Consider the following 26,741-nt stretch of genomic DNA (forward strand, 5'->3'; position numbering starts at 1 on the left):
TTTGCAAAATTCTACAAGTTTGATACCCTGGCTGAGGAGGACCTTGTGTTTGCCCATTCGGTGCTGCAGAGTCATCCGCACTCTCCCGCCAGTTTGGGAGCTTTGGTATAATCCCCATGGTCCTTACGGAGTCCCCAGCATCCACTAGGACGTTAGAGAAAATAAGATTTTACTCACCTGTAAATCTATTTCTCGTAGTCCGTAGTGGATGCTGGGCGCCCGTCCCAAGTGCGGACTTCTTCTGCAATACTTGTATATAGTTATTGCTTAACTAAGGGTTATTTTATGGTTGCATCAGGTTTATCGGATGCTCTGTTTATGGTTATGTAGCATCGGTTGAGTGATGCTCAGTTGTTGTTCATACTGTTAACTGGGTAAGTTTATCACAAGTTGTACAGTGTGATTGGTGTGGCTGGTATGAGTCTTACCCTGGATTCCAAAATCCTTTCCTTGTAATGTCAGCTCTTCCGGGCACAGTTTCCTTAACTGAGGTCTGGAGGAGGGGCATAGAGGGAGGAGCCAGTGCACACCAGATAGTACTAAATCTTTCTTTAGAGTGCCCAGTCTCCTGCGGAGCCCGCTATTCCCCATGGTCCTTACGGAGTCCCCAGCATCAACTACGGACTACGAGAAATAGATTTACCGGTGAGTAAAATCTTATTTTCACACCCACATACATATGCACTTTGCACTTTTTTCATTCAGAAATATCCAGCATAGCACGTGTTTCAATGACCCGTCCGTGATTCCCTGCAGGTCCGTTCACTCATTTGGGTTGTTTGTTTGTTTTGCAGGGTTGCCGCGGCAACGTGGCTGGGACCCGCTACGTCACTTCCAGCGGAAGAGTCCTGCTCGTGCACCTCTAAATGTTGGTTTATTTGCATTGGGGGGTTATCCTGATGAAGGGGCTACGGGCCCCGAAACGTTGATGTGATGTAACTCTGCAGTTTGTTCACTAAAAAATGTTTGCACTTTCAAAGTCTCTGAGTGCCGCCTTCTTTATATGGGTTATTGATGGAGGTGGAAACCTCATAGGATGGCACCTGAGCCAGAAAGCCCTTGGAGGCCTTCCGAGTGCCGGCCACTACATGGACATTTATATATATATATATATATATATATATATATACACACACTTGGGGCCCCCCTGTCTTAAGTACCCGGGACCCCCGATGCCTTAATCCAGCTCTGGTGTATAGGCCCACTTCAAGCACTGTGAGGGGAATAACACAGTCCCTGCTACACACTAAAATGTGGTATTATTATATAGGGGAGAGTGGACTGTACAGTGATGTATGAGGAGTTATTACACAGCTCCCCGAATACACTATGTGGTATTATTATTATTATTATTATTATTATTATTATTTATTATACACATCTCAAACTACTTTTTTTTTTACATTAAATCAATCTCTGTTTTTTTTTTTTTTTTTTACCTGTGGAAAAACATAGGGAAGGAGGAATATGGGGGGGTGGGGAGGGGGGGAAACCTGCTCCTTATTTTGCCTGGGGCACTTGGACACCTAGATACACCCCTGGTATAGACTTACAATTATAGGGATGTAGTTGGCATCCCGACGGACGGGATGTCAGTGTTCAGGATACCGGAACCGGAATCCTGACACCAGTCAGAATGCCGATAGCCGGTAATCCTGAATGTTAGTATGCCAGGGAGGGTTGGGTTTAGGCTTTTGCTGCGGGGAGGGAGGGTTAGGTGAAGAGTAAGGGATAGGGTTAATTAATTAAATTCAAAATGTCGGGATTATGGTGGTCGGAATGCTGCTGGCGGTTTTCTGACCACCAGCATCCCATACCCAACCCTGGTTGAATATCCCCACTAGACCCCATATACAATATATATACATATATATATATATATATATATATATATATATCGTTCAAAAGAGGCTGCGGCACTCAAGGTCTTTTAGAAAAGTCAAGTGTATTCAAATAGTCATGTCCACATCTGGACAAAGGGGTTGGAGTCCCCGAAACGTCGATGGAATGTTTTTGACTATTTGAATACACTTGACTTTTGTAAAAGACCTTGAGTGCCGCAGCCTTTTTTGAACGATATCGAAATTCACACTGAAGGCACCAGGGCAGCGTTTGGATCATAGAACAGAGTGCCGGGCTGACATTGCTGTATATATATATATATATATATATATATATGGCATTTAGACGTGGGAGGAACATCCGAGACAGAGTGGTTAAAACTGATATCACGGGCATGGGAACCTCCAAAATTCCTAACGTACACTATAAACCACCGGGCTGCTACCGGTGTAGTGGATGCACCACCTGCAGCTTTATGTTTAACTGTAAAGCCTTTCAACATCCCCACTGTGAGAAGAAAAAATATGATATCAGATTTGTCCTTACTTGTACCTCTACCCATGTGGTCTACATCATTATTTGTCCCTGCGGACTATTTTATGTGGGACAAACCATTCGTAAATTCTCTGAACGAATGGCTGCTCACAGGTCGGCCATCAAACTCATTCTTGAGAGTAAACAGGTTGACCAGCCTGTGGCTAAACATTTTAAACAGGCTGGCCATTCTTTAGAGTCCCTTCGTTATTTCATCATTGACCATGTCCCTCTGTCACTACGTGGGGGGGATAGAGCTAAAGCATTATTGATTAAAGAAGCTCGTTGGATCACCAGATTAGGGACTACATTCCCGGGTGGACTTAATGAGAAAATAAATTGGAACTCACTAGTATAGCTGGGAACTTCTCTGTTCCTTTGCTATAAGTTCTCCTGTACTATCTAGTTTACATTTGTGATATTTGTATATTATGGTGTTCTTGTGTGCTGCTGATGCCTTTATTGCACACTGCCCTTATTTGTATATATTGTTTGTGCAAGATGTGGTTTTCTGCATTTATGCAATTGTGGTTCTGTATGTGTTCACTTATTTGTATTGGTTTTAATGCTGGCGCCTCCTATCCCTTTTTTCTCCTGCAGTTTCCTCCCTAACTGACTTCCCCACGTTTGCGAGCCGTGGAACGCAGCGCAGGACCTAGGTGGAACGCATCTTTGCGTTCCCTAGACAACCGCTAGCCCTGCGCTGGGACATGACGCGGCGGATGCAGCTGGGTGGACGGGACGCGGTGACGGAAGTGGAAGACAGCGGGACCGGCGATGCACGGCGGGTTACTTAAGGGCGTAAGTTTGTCTTTGTATTTATGCTTTTGTGTTCATTCTGAGGACGGGGCTTGCTGCCCCGAAACGTTAATGAATATACTCTATTTTTCACTATATGATCTCTGAGTGCCGTTATTATTGGATTCGTATCTCTTTCTAAATACGGGCACCGGAGCAAGCTGTTATTCAGTTTTGAGTGCCGGCTGACATTGGATTTCTATATATATATAGGGAAATTGGCCTCAGTGTCCTATATGATTCCTCACATGCTGGCTAGCCAGAGTCGGCCTTAGGCATAGGCAAACTTGGCATGCACAGGGTCTATTCACTAGAGACGGAGGGAGAGGGGGCATGCCAGCAGCTCATAGAGCGCTGGCCATGCTCCCATAGTGACGGAAAATGGGGGCATGGCTCGCGATCGTGGTACTCCCACAAAGCCATGCCCCTTTCCTATAGACCACACCCCCTTTTCAGGCACCACACCAAAGAGTCCCTTCTTCTCTACTCCCAATGTTGGGAGGTATGCTATAACCTTTGCCCAAGATTGCCGGGAACTGCCAGGGGAGTTCAAGGGAAATCGCTAACGAGAATGCATCGTTTACAGGTCGTCTAGTGTATGGGCCCCTTTAGTGTGACAGGGGACCAATGTTGGGAATACCTGTGTTACATATATAACCAGTAATAGGGGCCCATGCTTAGAGGCTTGGCTAACCAGTAGTGCATGTTCTGGGCCCCTTGAGAGATATAGATATATATATATATATATATATATATATACTGTATATAGCAAATACTGCTAGTGCATGCATGATAATGTACCAGATTAATAACACTGTAGAAAGTACACCATAGTCCTGTGCAGTATAATGTAACATACAGTATGCATAATGTGTAATTCAGGTGTAAAATCTGATCCCCAGAGGAGAGGGTGGGTCCCCAGGCACTGAGGCCCACCGGTAGTTTCCCCTGTACCCCTGTGGGCCAGTCCAACCCTGTATATAACATCACGTTGATGTGCTTTGCACAGTGCAACCTGCTGCTTTATATGGCTTCTGGACCATTTGCATAACTCCTTACTTTCAAGCTACATATTCTGTTCTATACATATAGATTCCCTTCTAAAGTTCTTCTTTACAGTTGCATATGGCATGTCACCTGGAAATGTTACACAGGGGATAGCAGCTGTTTATACCTATACTGTACTTCCTTTTTGTATGTACACCTGAAGCTGGTACTATGTTACCACACCAGACACTCCCCCCAACACACATATACACCCCCCCCCCCCCCCCCCCTTCCTAATCCAGGCAGCTCTGTGCTCTGCTGTAGTCTTGTTTCATATTTCTTACCCTCTTATAGCAATTACACTAGGAAGAGATAATTTAATAGCAGGCGAGAGCATAGTAACCCTTTATATGCTTGTCATATTAGCACACGTTGTTACAGTGTGACCAGGTTGCCATGATGTCATTGTGACAAGTGCACAAGTCCCTCCTTTTGTCTGACGTCATTTGTCAGTCTGATTTCCTGAGAAGTGATCCGGCCTTGCGGAAGGAAACATGTGAGTAACCATAGGGATGGGGGGCGGCAATGCCTTGTATGTTAACAGAACAAAAGGGAGAGCTGGCTGCTGTTCAGCATGTAGACCGTAGTATGAGAGGGAGTGAAGATTGCTGGTTTGTGTATAAACATGTGAGGGAAATGACAGGCTTTTGATCACTGTGTAGGAAGAGAGGAGATAGGACTCAGACTGCTGGTCAGTATACACATAGAAGTGCAGAGAGTGCTGCCTTCTGATTATTGTAAACACAGATGAAGGGACGCAGGCTGCTGGTCAGTATACAGACAGGAGAATAGGGAGTTCAGACTGCTGGCCTGGGTTACTGTATAGACAGTAGAATATAGTGAGTGCTTAGGTCACTATAGACATGAAAATAGTGTAGGTTGTGGTGGGTCAGTGTGTAGTCTGCTAGACCGGAGAAGAGAGTGCAGGCTTTTGGTCACTGCAGACAAGAGAGTGCATTCTGCGTGTCACTGTATAGACAGGAGAAGGGAGTTCAGCCTGCAGGTTGCAGTCAGCAGGTCAGTGTATAGGACTCCATTCAGGTTAGTAGCAGATTCTGCTACTCAGTACAATCGCATGCTGGGGGTCATCCAGCACAAGGCAAGGCTGCAAAGCATGCAAATTCCCACATTGCGATCGCAATCTAAGGCAGCACGGACGGTGTAATGGTTATCATTACTGCCTCACAGCACTGAAGTAATGGGTTCGATTCCCACCATGGCCCTAACTGTGTGGAGTTTGTATATTTTCCGTGGGTTTCCTTCGGGTACTCCGGTTTCCTCCCACACTCCAAAAATATACAGGTAGGTTAATTGGCTCTCAACAAAATGAACCCTAGCGTCAATGTGTATGAATGTACACGTGGTAGGGAATATAGGGTGTAAGCTCCACTGGGGCAGGGACTGAATATGTGTGCGCTATATAAATAAATAATAAATAAATAATTGCGATAACAATCTAATTGTGATTCTATCACTGACCAGGGAATTGTGGATGCCCCCCGGCAGTATGCCGCTACATCACCGCCATTTTCTTTATCAGAGCGACTGCATGTGATGTTATGTAGCCGCCCCGAACATGATCCAGCCATGCCTGCGTTAGCTGGACCATTCCCCTGTAACATTGCCCCTCCCTAACGGCCGCTGCTGTCAATCAATATGAGATTGCATACCCCCAGGATGCGATCACATTTTGACTGCATCCACGCGCATTCACAATGCTGCATATGCGCAGGCTAACGTTCCCAGCTGAATGAGGGCCATAGATTGGAGAAGAGATTGCAGTCAGAGTATACATTAGAGAAGAGAGTGCATTCAGCATGTCAGTGTATTGTATACATGGGAGAAGAGAATTCAGAGTGTCAGTGTGGGATCAGTATGTAAAAACAGCGGGATCCCAGACACCAGTATGCTGGGAGCGGGGCGAGCGCTAGCAAGCACCTTGCGGGCTCGCTGCACTCACCATGCTGCGGTCACGGTGGCTCGCTGAGCTTGCCAGAGGATTTATTCTCCCTCTTTGGGTGTCGTGGGACACCCATAGAGGGAGAAAATAGCAGTTTGATACCTACCGGTAATTCCTTATCTTGTAGTCCGTAGTGGATATCGGGGGTTCTGTACTTTAGTACCATGGGGTATAGATTGGGTCCACGGAAGCCTGGCACTTTAAAACCTTTAGTGTGTGTATGTCTGTGCTGACTACTCCCCTCTATGCCCCTCCTACCAGACTCAGTCTAGGAAAACTGTGCCCGAGGAGAAAGACATACCATGAGAGAAGGAATAAAGACAACAGCGGTGAGGCAACAAGCCAACACACAACCATAACCAAAAGAAGGGGTGCTAACCAGAACAGAGGATAGCAACACCAACCCAACCAGGATAGCACAGCTATCCCAACAACATAACAGGACCGCAACTGCGGCCAACCAAATACTTACTCAGGAATGCAGGAATTGAAGCACTGAGGCGGGTGCCCAGTATCCACTACGGAATCATCATGCAGAGGACACCACAAATAGGTTGAACTCGATGGACAATTGTCTTTTTTCAACCTCAGATACTATGTTACTATGTTACTACGAGTGCTGAGACCCCTGTAACACCACCTGACCAAACTGAAGGTCCTCCTTGGCAAAGGTGTCGAACCGATAAAATTTCACAAAAGGGTTCGAACCAGACCAAGTAGCAGCTCAGCACAACTTTTAGGCCGAGACACCCTGGGCAGCCACCCAGGAAGAGCTGACAGACCTCGTCGAGTGGGCCTGAATAGACAGCGGCAAAGGCAGAGCCGCTGAAGTATAGGCCTGTTGAACGGTCAACCTGAGCCAACGAGCAATGGATTGCTTGGAAGCCGGACGACAAATCTTGGTGGCATCATAAAGGACAAACAGCGAATTAGATTTCCGATGATGAGCCGTCCTCTTTACATAAATCTTCAGAGCCATCACCACATCTATGGACTCTGGCCCAATGGAATCATCAGACAACACTGGAACCACAATGGGTTGATTGACATGAAAACCTGAAACCACCTTTGGTGAAAACTGAGGACGGGCCCTGAGTTCTGCCCTGTCTTCTTGAAAAATCAAATAAGGGCTCTTACGGGGGGCGTGGCCTAGCGAGACATGGAGTAGGACATGACTCCTTTGCTCCCCAGCCTAATACTCCTGACTGATATCCTTCTGCCCTGTATTAAAGCCCTAATTGTCCTGCTTGGACGTCTGAACACTTGCTGCCCACCCTGAGCTGTGTTTGGGGCAGATTCTGCAGCTTACCTCCCTGCACAGCACTCTGGAGTGTGCCGTGCTGCCTTGGTCGAACCCGCCCTGTGTGAGCCTGCGCCATCTTCGGGACCGCCGCGGCCTGCAGTGTACAGCCTGCTCCTGCCTCCTGACCGGCCTGCTTTGTTCCTGCTCACCCGAGGGGTGGATCGCGGGGACTGCTGCTCTCCCTGCTCCCGGCGCTGTTCCCTCTCCGTGCGGTGTGCCCGCCGCGATGGACGCGCTGCCCGTGCTGTGGCCGCTGATCGCCATTTTGGATCCGGCGGAGAACATGGACCCGCTGCCGCCTGTGCCTCCCCCTACAGCTTGTAGCCTGGATTGCCGGCTTGAGCTGGGGGCTGTGGGGTCTCCTATCCACTGCTGCGGAAGCACCATGCACTTGGGCTGAGTCTCCTGTCTGTGTGGGAGATGTCCACAGCTCTCACACTGATCCTGCCATAGCCACTACTGCCTTCCTGATTTGCTGCCATATATTCTGCATTTGGGGCTACCTGCCTGGTGTTGCTGCTGGAGGTACTGGACTGCAACCATATACCCAGCATCTGGTGCTGCCTACCTATTACTGCTGCTGGAGGTGCCTGGCTGCTGTGGGGAGGTGAGTGGCGATTTCCATTTTCTCCCCCGTGTTATGCACCTGTGCCACATACCCCACTGCTACGATTCTACATGCTGTAGCATATGCTACTAAGGTGTTCCATTCCTCGCTCTATACGGATATATTTTTATTTCAAAGTGGTGTTGTCGTCCCTGATCCCTTCTGTTTTGCCTGCCAGAGGATTTATAACATAACCTGCCTCTATTTGGCTCTACTGTGTTGGCCTGATGGACCGGAGGCACCGTGCCTCTAATGCGGCCCGTTTAGCACAGTTTGCCCACATAGAACGGACTCCTGTTTCTTCTGCAACTTCCTCTCAGTTGTCAGTTGCCTCCTCTTCCCCTTCTCCCAACATGGCGGAAACTGTTGAAGTTACTATGTGTCAGCTCCTGCAAGCCATCACGGACTCTGAGAAGCGTCTCGCGGATAAAGTCGCGGAGGTTCATTCTGATAACTCGCTTATTCGCCAGGATATGCAGAAGCTCAGAGATAGGGTGGGGAAGACGGAGAATCGTATATTTCTACTCTGGAAGACTCCTATACGCCTATTCCTGCCCGCCTTTCTTCCCTGGAATCACAGATGTCTGCGTGTAAGCTTAAATTGATGGATATCGAAGGGCGCCTTAGACGGAACAATGTTCGTTTTGTGGGCCTTCCAAAAAAGGCGGAGGGTTCCCAACCGGAAAAATTCCTGGAAATCTGGCTACTGTCCTTATTCAGCAAAGATTCGTTTACTCCACAGTTTGCTGTTGTACGGGCCTACCGAGTTCCCACCCGCCCCCTTCCTCCAGGTGCACAGTCCAGGACTTTTATCGCTAGGATCCTTCACTACAAAATTGCATCTTGCTAGGATTAAAGGCCTGCTGGAACATAGGGGTCAGAGAGTGGCTGTGTTTCAGGACTTTTCGGCTGAGGACCAGAAATCCCGTTCGCAATACACGCAAGTTAAGCAGAGGCTGCGGGATCTACAACTACAATATTCTATGTTCTATATTATATTCCTGCGTGGCTCTGGGTGGTGTCTGGCAACTGCACGTATTTCTTTGACACTCCAAGGGAGGCCTCTGCCTGGATTGATCTACAACCTAATTACCGGGCTGCTCCACCTTGAGTATCTTTTATGTGTATTCCATGCTTAGGTCTCCCCCTTTTTTCTAATATTCGTTGATTGATAATTGTGAGACGGATGTCTCTGATGATGTCTTTTGTCAGGGCTGATAAATTATTACTGCTCTTAATATGTTCCTGATGATAGCCTGGGGTCTTCATGTCCTATTGGTTATGGGGTTTAGTTGCCCCGAAATTGGTTAATTTTTCTTTTTTTGTCTGACTCTCTTCTAGAGTCTTTTACAAAGTTTAGGGATAGGTATACCTCTGTTTGGGTTGGTATGCTGGGTGGGGGTGATTGGGTTTTGTTATTTTTCTTACCGTTGTTTTTTGTTCTTTTGTATGTGCTTTTCTTGTGCTCTTTTGTATTTCACGTGCTGCTCTACGTCTGCCTTCTTGCTGGGAGGAGGGTGGCTGGTACCGAGCTGGGACAATGCTGGTTTAGTATTTACTGTATGTACTCCAATTTTATGCGTCACTATGGTAAACATTTTCTCATGAAACGTTCGGGGCCTTAATGATAAGGTTAAGCGTTCTTTAGTTTTAAAATATATTAGGACCCAAAATCCGGGTTTGGTTTGCCTTATGGAGACGCATCTGGTTGATAGCCGGGTTCTTTCCCTCAGGAAGCCTTGGGTGGGGTGGGCATTTCACTCCACCTTCCATTCTAATTCTAGGGGTGTATCGCTACTGATTCATAAAAATTCGAATTTTGTCTGTACTAAGGTCCAAATTGACCCACTAGGATGCTACGTGTTTCTGGCTGGCACAATACATAGCTTCCCTTTTGTGTCACTGGCCATATATATACCCCCCCTCCTTACAACGTTGGTGAAGGCTTGCGCCTTTATGCAGGAATTTCTCTCTGCTCCAGCTATATGCATTGGTAATTTTAATGCTGTTCTGGATGAGGCTGCTGCAGTGGCGTAAGTTCGTCCCAGTTGCCCGGAGGCAAGATAAATATTGGTGCCCCCCTAAATTTAGATTATATATATATATATTTATATATATATTTTACATTTATTTATTTATTTTTTTGTATACGGGTTGTTCTGAAATAAAAATGTATATACTGTATATATACATTTCATTGTCTTTTATTTTAAATCACACATTTCTAAGCAGTCATATCCAGAATTAGAAACCATGTCCTGTTTCACTGACAGCAGACACTTTACTGATGGAGCTATTTGCTCCTGTATGGGAAACGGGAGCATTCTAACTATGTGAAGTTACTTGTAATTGTCAGAGAAGTAACTTCATATAGTTAGAAATCTCATGCTTCCTATACAGGAGCAAATAGCTCCATCAGTAAGGTGCCTGCTTCCAGTGTAATAGGGCGTGGGTTCTAATCCTGGGTATGACACTTGTAAAAATGTGTATCTATAATAAAAAGGGTGTGAGGTATAAGGTGCAGGGACAAGTGAGGAAGTCAGCCACTGAAGAGATAGTGGCAGCTATCAATTATGATAGAATGGTGTCACAGAATGGGAGGAGAGGTGCCCCCCTTCAGAATAGGAGCCCGGCGGCAGATGACTCCGTTGCCTCCCAGAGTTGCTGATAGATGGAGGCCCGCTGCCCAGGTTGCGTCTACTGGGCGCACTGCCTTTGCCCGCCTGATCTCTGAGCTTGGTCTTGTGGATGTCTGGCGCTTGCGCAATCCTTCTGTCACCTGTTTCTCCTGCTTTTCAAGTTCCCAAGGAGTATTTTCCCGTATAGATATGGCACTGCTTACTCGGTCATTACTTCCCTGTGTATCCTCTGAAATATTTGTCACCTGGGATACCTGATCACTCTCCTGTATTATTATCTATGAGCTTTGATATACCTAGAGGAGCATCCTTCTGGAGGTTTAACCCTTTTTAGTTGACTCAGATGGGTGCTGCCTCTGAATTAATTGAGCTCTGGGAGGAGTTCTTTACTAATAATCCTATTTGCAATAATGCCCCATTGGTGTGGGATACCTATAAGGCGTTCCTGCGCGGTTCCTTAATTTCCAGAGTCGCCCAATTGAAGATATTTAGTAGAAAATCTGAGTGGGAGCTGGAGAGGAGGAGTGGAGAACTTGAGCAGGCATATTTACGTAGCGTACTCCCTGTGGATCGGGTGGAATGGCTGATTGTTCATAAACAACTGACTGATCTACTTCTTGATAAATCAAGGAGAGGTTTACTGTTTTGCGCCCATGATTTTTATATTCAGGTAGATCGATCCGGGAATTTTTTGGCCTACTTGGCTAGACAAGAGATAGCCCCTAACACTGGGGGTCATTCCGAGTTGTTCGCTCGTTGCCGATTTTCGCTATGCTGCAATTTGTTGCTAATTGCTGATAATGTCAAATATTACCTTTAAACATAAGCAATATACTATTTACGGACTAAGTACGCTATTGGCGCACAGAGTACCGTAAGGGTACGCACTTAGCGTAGCAGACGCTAGGCCGTGGGCGCGACGCCCACGGCCTGTAAGTGGGCTAACAAACTCTACCGAGCTCTTTTCGGCTTTTTAGTTCCAACAAATGGGGTGCACATTAGTTGATGATACATGAAGGGGGGAAAATATGTGAGTGCTAATATATGTGCCTATATTACCTGTCGACTATGTGTGTCACTACCTGAAGATAGTAGAGATGAAGATAAGAAACATGCGTTATAAATGCATTCATATGATATTGTATGTGATTGTCCTTGGATGTCTTGTTGAAGTCTTGTTGATGTCTTGTCCGGGTTGCTGTATCTTTGCTGTAAATGACAAGCAAAGTTTTTTTTCAAGTGTCCATAAAGTTAAAGTCTCTAAAAGTTCATCAAATGTCTGTAAAAAGTTCATCAGTGGTTTGTATAAAGGGTCATCAAAATCTTCTTCCGAGTCGGTCTCTTTTTACCTTGGAGAAAAACAAAGGAGAAACAGGTGAAAGAAACGGACCGTGGAATCACATTTTATCACAGCATTGTCTCGATTGATGGGTCATAAATTAAACCAGTTGTTGTTACAATGCCCTCGCTCCTCAAACTCATCAATTTGGTACTGCGCTTGCAATTCATTAAAATCCGAACACATCTAAATATCAATCCAATCATTATGACAACTCCTAGGATACATAAGAGGAATTTCCCTACAGTAACGATAACATTTTGGGCCCATTCTCCTAAACCTGAGAACCAATTGCGTGGGTCCAACCATGATACCCAGCCGGTCAGTTCATTACTCACAGAAGTAAGGGTAAGGTTGTGCCTCCTTCGGAACTCCCACTTCAATTGCAAGATATCGTCCATCTTTTGATCTATGACCTCGGTTGGGTCATCAGTGCTGTTTGTGATATACGTACAGCACTTTACACCACACTGAGTTGCTAGGGTGACACAATACCCGCCTGTCACCGCTGTGATGTAATTGAGAACCATCCTGTGCTGGATCAGTTCCGTTTTGTAAGCTTGCAATTCTCTCCCAGTATACCTGAAGGTGTCATCATACATCTCGGTGATATTGTCTATCAGGTTCGCTAGCGCGGTAATATACCTAAAATTTATAACTCCTCTGGCGGTACGGGTGATATCTAGCGCGAGTAGGAGTTGAATCCCGGTGGATTCGTGGATCAAATCAGAGGCTGCATGCTCTGTCCTATCTATAAGGTGTCTTTTTACAATGTGTTCGTAATGGGTGTGAGTGTAAGGAGCTTGAGCATTGCGGTGAACGTCTTTCATCTTTTCATGGGTAATGGTCATTACTTCTGGCAACACTCTTCCAATGTAACACAATCCCTCTGAGTTTGGGGCAAGCCACTTATACGCCTTCGTCCCACATATGAAATATGCATCATCGGGTAGGACATATGGGACAGAATATGACATCACCATATTACAAACCTTCCAGGTGAAAAATCCTATCCCTAACTCTCTCATTTGTCTAGTACACGTATCAGGCTGTATGATATGCGCACAGTATCCTGGTGATACTTCTCCAACTCGCATGGTCCTACTTCCTAGAGTGTACCTATACTGAAAATATCTCCCACCGTTGGCTATTTGGCGTATAAGCTCTGAGTCTATGGGCATTCTATCGGCTCTGTGTGAGAATGTCATGGTTTGGTTGTTCCATGTCACTTCCCAATTTCCCGGCTTTCGGGGATTGGAAATGTTAAAACATATTAAGGACCTATCCACATGATATTGGTGGAGCTTCAAACTAGGAGGCCTAGAAATATTAAATTTCTTATCCACCGGTCTCCCACCCCTTAATTCAAGTACCTCATCTATCGTTAAAGAGTATGGCACTAGTCCTGACTTTCTGTGACCTTGAGGTACTTGTGAGCACACCCAGCATTCCGTTTGGTTTAAAACCTTACCCACTAATGAGTGATAGTCACTTAATGGATGACGGTCCATGTTGATATTAATGCTGGACTGACATCTCTGGATGCACCCGTCCTCAACTATGTTGTCACAATTCCTACAGATACAACTCTCTTCAGCTAACAATCCTTCACAATGTCTGTTAGTGTCATTGCTACCAGATCGTTTTCTGATACTCGCCTTTGCTCGGTGATTGTGTTGCTCTCGGAATTCTACGAATCCATCCTGGTCATCAGAACCCATTCCAGATCCTCTCTCGACCTCACTGGTACTCTCACCGAAACAGACTGCTCTGGTCAACAACAGGGTCAACAGGAAAACACGGAATGCAGTCTCTTGGGGCAAGTCCATCTTGCAGGAGGAGAAAGAAAGAGTTGTAATGGGGGAAAGAAAATAATTAGAAGGGAAAGAAAATTGTTACGATAATTCGTCTCTAGTCTTGTTGTTCTTCTTGCTCAGATGCCGTCTCCACAGTGCTGCCTCTCATTCTTCCCAAAAACGAACACTTCAGTGATATGATATTCTTTCTGAATCAGCGATATTTCTGTAAGGAGCATAAATCTTGCATTACCATTTGTTTAACTGTTGTGTGCTATACCATCCGTAAAACATGAAAGAACAAAAAGAGAGAGAATAATAGAAAAAGAGAAAAATTGTCAGATTTCCGTTCACCATCAGGCTGTCACACCAACATGTCTATCGGTATCTCTGCACAGTCTCCCCCACCAGTATTTCCACCCTCTGTGCGTGGCCAGGCACAATGATGCTGGTAAGATATACTGGGGTTGGGCAGACCTCTGAAAAGACCAAGTAGACATGTGACGTTTGAGCTGTAGTTCTGCTGGTGAACGTCAGAGGTGAAGAGGAAACATTTAAAGATAAATCACAGGGTTTACCTGGCCGCCCTTGTGTCTACAAGGAATGACCTACCAATTACACCGACTGTAACCTCAGGCTTACTATCAAGGCTAACAATCAACTTCACTGGCTGCAGACTATAGGTGCGGCCCAAAATTTTTCCTATATGATCCCTGATTACAATTACGTGTGTCATAACTTTGCTCGTGTTCTTGTCTAGGAGGTCGATATACCTTATGTTGGTCTCTAAATCTGCAACTCCGTGCATAATGTCCTTCCCTCTGGCAGTTATAACATCTTACCATATATGACTTACCAACAGGGGTCTGGGGTTTAGGCTGATGTGGCTTCGTTGTCAGGGCTTTTATACTTCTTGTCATCAGCTTACCCCCTTGTGACTCCCTGTGTTTACTGATGTTCCGATCGTGCTTAACAGCGGACTTTCTTAATGCAGCCACCGAGATACCTCTCCAGTTAAGTTGAGTGGTCTGTACCCTTGTTCTCAACACTTCTTTTAAACCTTCCATTAATACGGACACCACTACCTCTCTATGATGTACACTTTCCTCAATGTCCGCGATCCCAGTAGATCTAGCCATTACCTGCAGTGCTCGATTGAAATAATCAGAAGCAGTTTCACCTTCTTTTTGTCTAATGGAGAAAATTCTGCTCCACTTGACAACAGTTGGGAAATATATTCCTAACTGCAGATTGATCTGTTTAACATTTTCCTGATTGTAAGCATCAGTGAGAGGTTTCTCTTCATCTAACTTACAATCAGTAATGAATTTCAAAGGGTCAATGGTAGAGGGCAAACATGCCCGCAGTACTGTCCGCCAATCTTTGTTAGTGGGTTCGGCGGCGTTACCTATTTCTTTAATGAACCTTTGGCATGCGGCTAGATCTTTCCTGGGATCAGGAAATTCAGACATAATTGTCCTTAATCTTGTCCGGGACCAGGGACGATGCATGGCAATGTCTCTGGCGGGAGTGACTCCCTGAGCGTCAGTCTTTCCATTTGGGACTGCAATCACCCTGACAGGATTAAGTTCAACTACACCATCTTGTGTTGACTCTACAATGTGAGGAGCAATTGTCTGTGCATAATGTACAATACCGTACTTACCTGTGGACACGACCTCACCTGACCCTCCGTTAGGGGGCTTTACTACTGCCTTTACCGATTGGGCCGTGCCCACCTGGGTGTCTTCTATGGTGGCTGCTGGAGAAAGTGCCCACATCGTGCTGGGCTCACTTTCTTGCTTGTAATCCTGAGGGAAGTTTAACATGGGGTGCAACTTGCACGGGTTAGAATTTGTATATTTATCAGTTTTACTCCTATCGTCATTAACACATTTATTACATTTACTCTTATTGTCATTACTACATTTATTAAGTGCACTATTATCATCATGTCCCAGTATGCCATTCTCTGTAGCCATTGTCTCTCCAGTTGCCATCAGTTTCCTGTTAGGGTTAGAACCAGCTGTGTAAACTAATTCCTTCTGTATATCACTCTCTCGTTGCCATAAATGTAAACAGTTAGTGTGTCTGATCCTTTGTTTTTGGGACTTTAACAGACAGATCCTAAGCCTTAGATTATGTAACAGCTCTGAGTCAAAACTACCTATCCCAGGAAATGGTGCTTTATCCCCCACAGTCATTCGTGTCCATTCATCACAAAAGGTCTCAGTGTGGGGACCATACTTCCCCCACATTACTAACCGAGCAGACCCCCGGGGTCTGCAAATCTCTGCAGTCTGAACCCTGACTGCTAAACGTCCCTGTGTTGTGCACTTGGCTTCCATTGTGGACCTTTTTAACACAGAAAAACTTCCTAAAATGCACCAAACACGGTCTACGGTGGAAATCCTTCAAGCTCTTCCACTGAACTTCTTCTGCTCAGGGTATCCCCGGTCCGCCTTTTAGCAGACTCGTGTAGCCGTTGCAGGCCCTACCTCTATTTTACACAAATCACGATTGCATGTGCTCACTACAACGCGTATGAGGATAAGATTTACGCACGAATATGCAACCTCATATCATGTTGCGTCAATTGTTTACACATACAACCGTGCGGTCCAATCGTACCACTTATAGACACTTGTTATCTATAAATGGTAGGATCATTGGAGTCTCTTCCGTCTGTGCTCCACAACAGCCGGAGCGTAATACCACGAAAACTTTATCACACTCCGTCGCACGTGTTCACCAAAACCGTGCTCGCACGTTTTCACCTAGACCGTGCTTCACCAAGCTTCACCAAGATCACCAAGACCACCAAGCGGGATTCAATACACTCATACCTTTTTCAGCCCACACTAACATTCTATAGTTTTCTGATCAGAAAAATAATTTCTTGTTAACTGATAGCTTTCCCCAGAGGTAATACAGAAAAAAAGGTGTTTTTAAACTAAATATTGGATACTGATCAATTTGTGCTATTATCGCGTGGCTACCGTCTCGCCTAAACTAAAACAATGCTATCGTGTGATTTGTATTTAGTGGGCGTATCTGTACGCACGTTGCGTAATATACGCCACGTGTGTAGGCCTTTGCGTTGCGTACGCAATCTCGCACGTTGCCCGAGACACGTGTACACAGGCCGGATGCGTCCGCCGCAATACAAATAACATGCTTCTATAAATGTAAACGATATTCAACTATAATCGCTTACCCACACCACACAGTATCTCCTGTATAAACCTTTATAACTTGGCCAGGCTGCGTGTGTGTTTTACATGTACTCCCTTAAATACTACTTTATATTTTTAACTAAATAGCAACAAATTTCTCAGCACGGGTCAAAATGTATCTAATAATCAATGCTAATGGCAACAAGCGAAAAGATATGCAGAGTACACAAATAAAATACAGGTGCGTGCGTGTGTTGCGTGTTTTGCGTGCACAGTTGAAACCAAACAGAAATTTAAACAGATTTAAAAGACAATAAAAACAATAGCTTTGCGTACTTACCTTTCAGTTCCGGATCCCACCAGCATCCCTACAAACCAAGCGGAGCAGACGCTTATCTAATCAGCACTACCGTATCCCCGACCACCGAACGGCTAACAGGGGATACTACCTTCCCGCCCTTTGCTGATGGTTAAAGTCTGCCTTGTCCCGCTAGGCTGTGGATATGAGGAGGCCCGGACGATGCCCCCAATTGATAATGTCAAATATTACCTTTAAACATAAGCAATATACTATTTACGGACTAAGTACGCTATTGGCGCACAGAGTACCGTAAGGGTACGCACTTAGCGTAGCAGATGCTAGGCCGTGGGCGCGACGCACGAGCGACACGTACGCTCACAGACTCACGCTTAGTATCGAACACGCTAAAGGCGTCCCGAGTACCGTAATGCTACGCTATCGGCGTAGTGGACGCTGCGCCGTGCGAGTGAGACACGAGCGGCGCAGACGCTCACAGAATGACACACAGTAAACCTTGTTAACAACACACAGTAAGGGTATGCTTATACTCAAAACCTTAGCAATGTAATCCTACAATGATGTAACGCTTATTAACCTTGCTAATATGAAAGCTGTTTGAGCGATTGAGACGCTAAGAAAACCCTTTACAGTAACTAGTGAAAACACAAGACCTGGTTTGGATTTAAAAACCACTCCGGCTCTAACACCTTTGTGGATGATTCTTTAGAGTAAAAAGGGAAAAACAGTACAGCTTATACACTACAAAACTAACATCAAAATCTAAACAGAATAACAAGGAATAATATGGACAATAGCATACAATTACAAACACAAGCAAATAGAATGAGAATAAATGGCAAACACTAAGGATAATAAAATGGCTACAGAAAACAATACATACGTGGGAATGATTCGCAAGTGCGTCCTGGATCCAGCCCTCAGCATTCAATGAGAAAGCCTTTCAGAGAGAGTGAGTGACTGGCCCAGGCAATGGTGGTCCTTATATACACAGCATACAGTAACAATACAATGGTCCCTATAATCTCATTGTTCATTGGACACAGGAATGTGTCTCTGCATTATAACAAAAGGTCATAGGTGGGTTTGAACAGGTGGGCTGTGTCTTTCTCCAACTGCTCAGGTGGGAGGTATCCTCAGGATTCCCGCCGCATGGATAATGAACAGCAAATACAGTAAATGTCCATAAACTACTTTTGTACATAACTATACGCAGGAGCGAGCAATCTTTTCCTAACCAACACCGAAATGTTACCATTAAAATACTCTACAGATGGATACTATACACCACTGTTCAACCTTTATCTGACCCTTCCTATCATGCAAAGAGGGATCTCTCTGTCCAAGAACCGTTTAAACTAAACATACTTGCTGACATTGTTAAGGGGAATATTATCTATAAAACACACTATATGGGTTAAATATGTTGCGATCGAGTCGCTCACTAGACGCTTACAAACTCCGCCGTAAATACACATCTCCATGCGCAGGAGACGTTGGAGCGTCCCCTACGCAACCTGAGGGGATGCGTACGCACGGGGGAGTGGGTGCACAAGCAGCGGGCATGTGCATTGGGGTTAGTACAAGGCATGTGAATCATGATATTTTTCGACTTTGACATTGCGCATGCGCAAGACACGCAGGGCGCATGCGCTTAGTTATTTAACTAAAAACTTAGCAGTTTTGCTGTGGATCCTGCAGCGCTTTTCAGTCGCACTGCTGATCGGTGAATGATTGACAGGAAAGGGGCGTTTCTGGGTGGTAACTGAGCATTTTCCGGAGTGTGCTAAAAAACGCAGGCGTGTCAGGGAAAAACACGGGAGTGTCTGGCCGAACGCAGGGCGTGTTTGTGACGTCAAACCAGGAACTAAACGGACTGAGCTGATCGCAATCTGTGAGTAGGTCTGGAGCTACTCAGAAACTGCAAAGAATTATTTAGTAGCAGTTCTGCTAATCTTTCGTTCGCTATTCTGCTAAGCTAAGATACACTCCCAGAGGGGCGGCGGCCTAGCGTGTGCAATGCTGCTAAAAGCAGCTAGCGAGCGAACAACTCGGATTGAGGGCCACTGTGCACAGTATTAGCAGCATGTCTGGTGTTATTTATACAGATACCCCTTCTATAGCTTCTAGTTTTCATGCACATTTTCTAGATGTTTATAAGTCAAGGGTACAATACACGCATTCAGCACTTTCAGATTATTTGAATATGATTGAGGTTCCTGCCCTGAGTCCTGAATCGCGACAACTCTTAGAAACACCCATCACATTGGAGGAGGTGGAGAATGCCATTAGGTCTTTTCCCAGTAATAATGCCCCTGGGATAGATGGTCTTCCTATTGACCTGTATACAACTCATCTGGATTTCTTCGCCCCCAAACTTCTGTTGATTTTTGAGTCTCTGTTACAGGGTGGTACTCTCCCCCATCTATGGCCGAGGCGCTGATCGTGTTGATACCGAAGCCTGGTAAGGACCCCCTCTCCTTAGACTCGTACCGTCCTATCTCCTTGCTGTCAACTGACATTAAAATTCTAGCCAAACTTTTAGCGCTCCGGCTTAATACTGTGGTTCTGGAGATGGTCCATTTTGACCAAACTGGCTTTATGACGGGCAGATCTGAGGTTCTTGTAAGATTTGGGGTAGGCACGAACTTCCTGTCCTGGGTTAAACTCCTGTATTCCTGTCCAGCTGCGAGGGTTGTGGTTAACGGCTTCACCACTGACTCCTGCTGGGGAGGGGAATTCGACAGGGGTACCCTCTCTCCCCACTACTATTTGCTCTTGCCATAGAACCCTTGGCTTGCTCTGTTAGGGCTGCCGTGAATATAACAGGGCTTCGTGTTGTGGGTCAAGAAGAAAAAATTGGTTTATACGCAGACGATATGATATTATTTTTGAAGGATCCCTTTCAGTGCCTGCCCTTCTTGACTTGGTAGAGGTGTTTGGCTCTTTCCCAGGTATCTGTATTAATTGGGGCAAATCAGTGGTGTTTCCGTTATGTCCTTCCACATCACCTCCCCCCTCCTACGATCTCCCCCTTAAATGGTGTACCCAGTTTAAATATCTCGGCATTCAAATTTCTCATTCTCCTAAAGATTTTGTCGCCTTGAATTTGATCCCCCCAGATTGATCATTTACGTATAAAGTTGCGAATTTGGCAGAAACTCCCTTTAACTGTTACAGGCCGTGTGAATGTTATCAAACTGATCATCCAGCCCAAATTTCTTTATATACTACAGAATGCATTGGCTTGTGGTGGTCATTCCGAGTTGTTCGCTCACTGCCGATTTTCGCAATGCAGCGATTAAGTGAAAAAACGTCAAAAATGCGCATGCGCATGGTACGCAGCGCGCATGCGCTAAGTACTTTCACACAAAACTTTGCACTTTTACACAAGCTCGAGCGACGTTTTTTCAACGCTCAAGTGATCGTAGTGTGATTGACAGGAAGTTGGTGTTTCTGGGTGGAAACTGTCCGTTTTTAGGGAGTGTGCTAAAAAACGCAGGCGTGCCAGGTAAAAACGCAGGAGTGGCTGGAGAAACGGGGGAGTGGCTGGCCGAACGCAGGGCGTGTTTGTGCGTTAAAAAACCAGGAACTAAACGGACTGAGGTGATCGCAGTATAGGAGTAGGTCTGGAGCTACTCAGAAACTGCAGGGAATTATTTAGTAGCAGTTCTGCTAATCTTTCGTTCGCTATTCTGCTAAGCTAAGATACACTCCCAGAGAGCCGCGGCCTAGCGTTTGCAATGCTGCTAAAAGCAGCTAGCGAGCGATCAAATCGGAATGACCACCTATATCCCTGCCTCACAATTTTCGCTAATTTCCCAATATAATGCCTCCTTTATTTGGGGTGCTAAACGGGCCCGTATTGCCTATAAAACACTTAGCAGACCCAGAGCAGAAGGTGGTCTGGCATTGCCGGACATGAGTCTGTATTATTTAGCTGCCCAGCTGGTACAACTGTGTGAGTGGGTTGCCCCGGGGGATTATGGGAACCTCCCAGTGGCTCTTTTGTATAAAGCTGGCCTATTGTTTTCTCCGTTGCAGTTTCTACTAACACGTACTTCATTGTCCTCTCTTCCCCCGTTGTTACAACAGACTCGTAGAGTATGGCTGGCGGCTGAGAAATTAATGGGAGATTCCACAATAGACCCCTGTTCTCTGCTCTGGAACAATTTGTCTTTTTCTGAACTTTATGGTTTGGAGGTCAGTTCTGGCTGGACCTCTTTTGGGGTGTCTGCCTTGGGGCACCTCTATCAGGATGAAATGCTCCATAGTTTTGATCATTTATATACTACATATGCCATCCCTAGACATTATTTTTTTCGGTATTTACAGCTCCGGCGCAGTGGCGGGGCTCTGCTCCACAACTTTCTGAATCCCCTGTTCATACAATAATCCGTACGTTGCCTTCTTGTGGAAGGGTCTCGGATCTCTACTCCTCCCTTCTCTCCTTCTCTGGTTCGGATGGGCTGAGCGCCCTCCAGGCTAAATGGGTACTAGATTTGGGTGCAATTGCTGATGAAGATTGGTACCATATCCTGGTCTCCCCGCGTTCGGCCTCGGCGAGTGCTAGATTCCAACAGATACATCTGTACATCCTACATAGGGTCTACTGGACTCCCTGTGGTTTGTTTAAGTTTGGAGGCTTGGCTTCTGATAACTGTCCGAAATGTTCTGCTCCAGCTGCTGGGCTCTGGCACTTGCTCTGGCAGTGCCCGCGTGTGCATGCCTTCTTGGAAGATATCACGACCTCTGTGAGTCACACAGGAATACGGATTCCGTTGATGACTCTGCGTATAGGTATATTTGGCCTTGATTTGCAGGGATCCCTCCCACTTCATTCCCGTCTCTATGTTAATACTGCTTTAATATTGGCCAGAGTATGTATTGCCCGTAACTGGATGGCTCATGCCCCTCCGTCGTCTGCTGAATGGATTGCCCTGATGAATATTACGCTCTCTCATGAGCATTTTATGTACACTAAACGTAACTGTCCACAGAAATTTGATAAGATATGGGGCTCCTGGAGGAACTCTCTGCATTTTATTGATCCTCCATCTTAAATTCAGTGTGACTACATTGTTTGCAGCGTTGCATTGTCCCAGACGCAGACCAGCCTACCTCCCACGTCTCTCAGTGCGTAATATTTGATTCTCACAATTTTTCCTCCATATCCTTTTTAGTTACTCAGATGACTGGTACTGATATATCTCTTTTATTTACTGAGGATGTGACATCTTTTTTGCATCGATGCTGGCTGTTTTGTTTGAAACCCTCTTTACATTATGCCTACAGATTGTATTGGTACTAGATGGACATGCACCTGATATATGGATATGTCTCTGCCATGCGATATGGCTAAATTCTGATATGGAAATATGAAGAGCACAAATACGGTTCTGCATCTGTTTGTTTGTTTGAATGTTTTGTATTGTTTAATGTTGTACTGTTCTTGAAAAGCAATAAAAAAAACAATTGATTAAAAAAAATAAGGACTCTTACAGGACAAGGCCCCCAATTCAGAGACACGTCTTGCAGACGCCAATGCCAAACCCTTCAACTGTACCTTTTTGGCAGGTACAGTACCGTTTTTTTAATGGTCGGTACCAGCCAAAAAGGGCTTTATACAGATTTTTGACTCATTAAATCTCCATTGAAAGTATAGGAGAGGGGGTGTGGACATGCCCCTTTTCCTAATTTGTACCAGCGTAAAATGTTGGAGGGTATGCAATGCCAATAACATCCCCGTTTTCCAGGTGAGAAATTTTAACTCCACCCTATGCAAGGGTTCAAACCAGTCCGATTGAAAAAAGGACAAAACCACATTGAGATCCCACGGAGCCGTAGGAGGTACAAAGGGCAGTTGCATATGAAGAACTCCTTTTAAGAAAGTTTGTACTTCCAGCAAGTTTTTTCTAGAAGAAAATAGAGAGCGCCGAAATCTGGACTTTGATGGAGCCTAAACGTAGGCCAATCTCCACTCCCGCTTGGAGGAAAAGTAGAAAACGGCAAATTCTAAATTCCATAGGAGACACCTTTCTACTGTCACACCAGGAAACATATTTCTTCCAGATACGATGATAATGTTTTGACGTCACCATCTTCCTGGCTTGGACCATGTTGGAAATAACCCTTTCTTGCTAGAATCTCCCACTGAACTTCCAAGCCATCAAACGTAGCCACAGTCTGGATAGACGAACGGACCTTGTTGATGAAGATACTTTTGGAGCAATAGAGGCCAGGAATCCTCCAGAGCCATGGTAAGGAGGTCCGAGTACCACACCCGTCGAGGCCAATCCGGGGCAATTAGAATTGCTTGAGCGCTTTCCGTTCTTAGTCTTTTTAGAACCCTTGGGATTAGCGGTAGAGGAGGGAACAGGTACACAAACTGGTACGTCCAAGACGTCGTCAGCGTGTTCACTGCTACAGCCTGCGGATCCCTCATTCTGGAACAGTAACGGCATAGCTTCTTGTTGAGACAAGAAGCCATCAGATCTATCTGCGGACAGCCCCACTGGTGAATCAGCTGTTGAAACACCTGGGGATGTAGGCCCCATTCCCCGGATGGAGTTCGTGTTTGCTGAGGAAGTCTGCTTCCCAGTTGTCCACTCCTGGAATGAATATAACTGAGATGGCCCTTGCGTTGGCCTCCACCCAGAGGAAGATTTTTGACACTTCTTGCATCGCTGCTCTGCTTCTTGTTCCCCCTTGTCAGTTTATGTACGCCACCGCCGTGGCGTTGTCCGATTGATCCTGGATCGGCTGATCCCTCAGGGAAGCCTGCAGAAGAGCATTGTAAATTGCCCTGAGTTCCAGGATGTTTATTGGTAGAGCCGATTCCTGAACTGACCATATCCCCTGGAACTGGGTCCCTTGGGTCACAGCCCCCCAACCCCGGAGGCTGGCATCTGTTGTGAGTAGAATCCACAAGTGGATATTGAAATTCCTGCCTTTGATCAGGTAAGGAACTTGCAGCCACCATAATAGAGAAATACGGGCTTTCGGAGATAAGGTCACTTCCTGATGCATGTGAAGGTGAGACTCCAACCATTTGTCCAGCAGATCTAGCTGTAATGGCCGGACATGAAATCTTTTATATTGGATTGCCTCGCAAGCCGCTACCATCCTGCCCAGCAAGCGTATGCAAAGATGAATTGACAGCTTGCGAGGACGGAGCACTGAGCGGACCATAGCCTGGATAGCCATGGCCTTGTCCATTGGGAGAAACACCTTTTGAGACACTGTATCCAGTATCATTCCCAGGAACTGAAGATAATAGGTCGGTTCCAGGTGAGATTTCTGGAAGTTTAGGATCCACACATGATCCGTAAGCAGGCAAGTCGTCAGATCGGTGCTGTGCAATAGACGCTCCCTGGATATAGCCTTTATCAGGAGATCTTCCAAGTAGGGGACTATGTTGACTTCCATCATGCACAGTTGCAGCATCATCTCTGCCATGACTTTGGTGAATACCCTCTGAGCTGTGGACAGGCCAAAGGGCAAGGCCTGAAACTGGAAATGGTCATCCAAGATGGCGAACCTGAGGTAAGCCTGATGAGGGGGCCACATGGAAATGTGTAGGTAAGCATCCTTGACAACTAGGGATACCAGGAATTCCCCCTCTTCCAGACCGGACACCACTGCCCGCAGGGATTCCATCTTGAATTTGAACACCCGCAGATACGGGTTTAGAGACTTCAGGTTTAAGATGGGTCGCACCGAACCATCTGGTTTTGGAACAATAAAAAGACTGGAGTAAAATCCCCTGTTGTGTAACGGAGGAGGTACAGGAACCACCACCCCTGTCCGCAAAAGTTTTTGAATGGCCTCTTGCAAGGTAACTTTTGCTGTGGGCAAAACTGGTAAGCCCGATTTGAAAATTCTGTGAGGAGGAAGTGCTTGAAATTCCAGCTGGTATCCTTGGTAAATTAGGTCCCGCACCCAAGGATCCCGGCAGGACTTCGCCCACACGTGGGTGAAGTGTTGAAGGCGAGCACCTACCTGAAAATCGCCTTGCTACTGGGGCCAACCGTCACGCGGAAGGCTTAGCAGCAGGGGATCCGGTGGTCTGGTCCAGGGAGGTAGCAGCTGAAGGTTTACGGGACTTACCACGAGATCCTCTCGGAGTGGTGGAGACGCCCCTGCCTCTGAACCTTGCCACACGAAAGGACTGCAAGGAGGGTCCTGTGTAAGAACGTCTAGCAGGTGGCGCAGCCGACGGCAGATAGGTAGACTTACCCGCTGTTGCCTGGGAGATCCATTTATTTAATTTGTCACCTGTACCTGTAAAGGGAAGATTTTCTATACCCTTTTTGGAATCAGCGTCCGCTGACCATTGACGTAACCATAAAGCTTTGCGTGCCAAAACAGTCATAGCAGTAGTGCGGCCAATTATCTTACACAATTCCTTTATAGCCTCGCTCATAAAGTTAGCAGCATCCTGTATGTGTTGTAGCAGAGTAATGACCTCATCCCGGGCAGAGAGTCTAAACCATCAATCAACTTAACCATTGCCCTGGAAATCCACCCACAAACTACTGTAGGGCGCTGTGTCACACCCACCGCCGTATATATTGCCTTGAAAGTGGTCTCAATTTTACGGTCAGCTGGTTCTTTTAGGGATATAGTCCCTGGTACCAACATTACCAATTTCTTAGACAGTCTGGACAAAGATGTATCGACCAACGGGGGTTTTTCCCAGACCTTCCTGTCCTCAGCGGGGAGGGGAAAGGTATTTTAAAACCTCTGAGGAATTTTAAATTTCTTATCCAGGTTTAACCATGCTTCCCTGGCCAGGGAGTTTAATTCTTTAGACACAGGAAGAGTTGCTGAGGCCTTTGGTCTAACATTAACGTACAACTCCTCATCCGGTTCTGACTCCTGATCTGGGATGTGAAGATCCTCTATAACAGCAAAAATGAGGGCCTCCACCCCTGGGGACAGAGATCTGTCCTCATCCATATCATCATCATCATCATCATCTACATCAGCTCAGACTGGAGCACCTGTGGCAGTGAGCGTTTATGTGAAACCAACAGAGAGGGCTGAGAAGCCTTTCTGGTATCTGCTGCTTTGGCCATAGAATCAATAGACTACTTCAACACCTGTCTTTCCTTTTTAGCTGCAGCTAATTCTGAATTGACATTCTGAATTATGCATTTAAAATTGTCTAACCAGTCAGATGCCTGGGAACTGTGTCCCTGTGGAGATAAGGAGCATCGTTCACACATGAGGGACCCCGCTGATGAAGGGGTAGAGTTACAAGCAGCACACATAACCATGTCCATAGACATATCGACACAAGTGAAAATACAGTGCAGCTCACTGAAAACGCCTCCACACAGACCCTAAAGAGCCCCTGGCATGACGCTGAGGAAACGG

The 26,741-nt window shown here is 45.9% G+C and overlaps 1 protein-coding gene across 2 annotated transcripts in view; it reads left to right on the forward strand.

The window, feature by feature from the left end:
• The first annotated feature begins 4,545 nt into the window (after positions 1-4,545).
• HDAC11 (histone deacetylase 11) overlaps positions 4,546-26,741 on the forward strand; it is a 205,995-nt gene continuing 183,799 nt past the window's right edge. Inside the window, exon 1 of one of the 2 annotated variants that reach the window (XM_063940609.1) lies at positions 4,546-4,717. In XM_063940609.1, coding sequence (XP_063796679.1) covers positions 4,716-4,717 — 2 coding nt within the window. In that variant the 5' untranslated portion in view covers positions 4,546-4,715. The remainder of the gene's footprint in view (positions 4,718-26,741) is intronic. The other variant, XM_063940608.1, reaches the window with a different exon arrangement.

Source organism: Pseudophryne corroboree, chromosome 9 (genome assembly GCF_028390025.1).
Source record: "Pseudophryne corroboree isolate aPseCor3 chromosome 9, aPseCor3.hap2, whole genome shotgun sequence".
Taxonomy (NCBI): Eukaryota; Metazoa; Chordata; class Amphibia; order Anura; family Myobatrachidae; genus Pseudophryne; species Pseudophryne corroboree.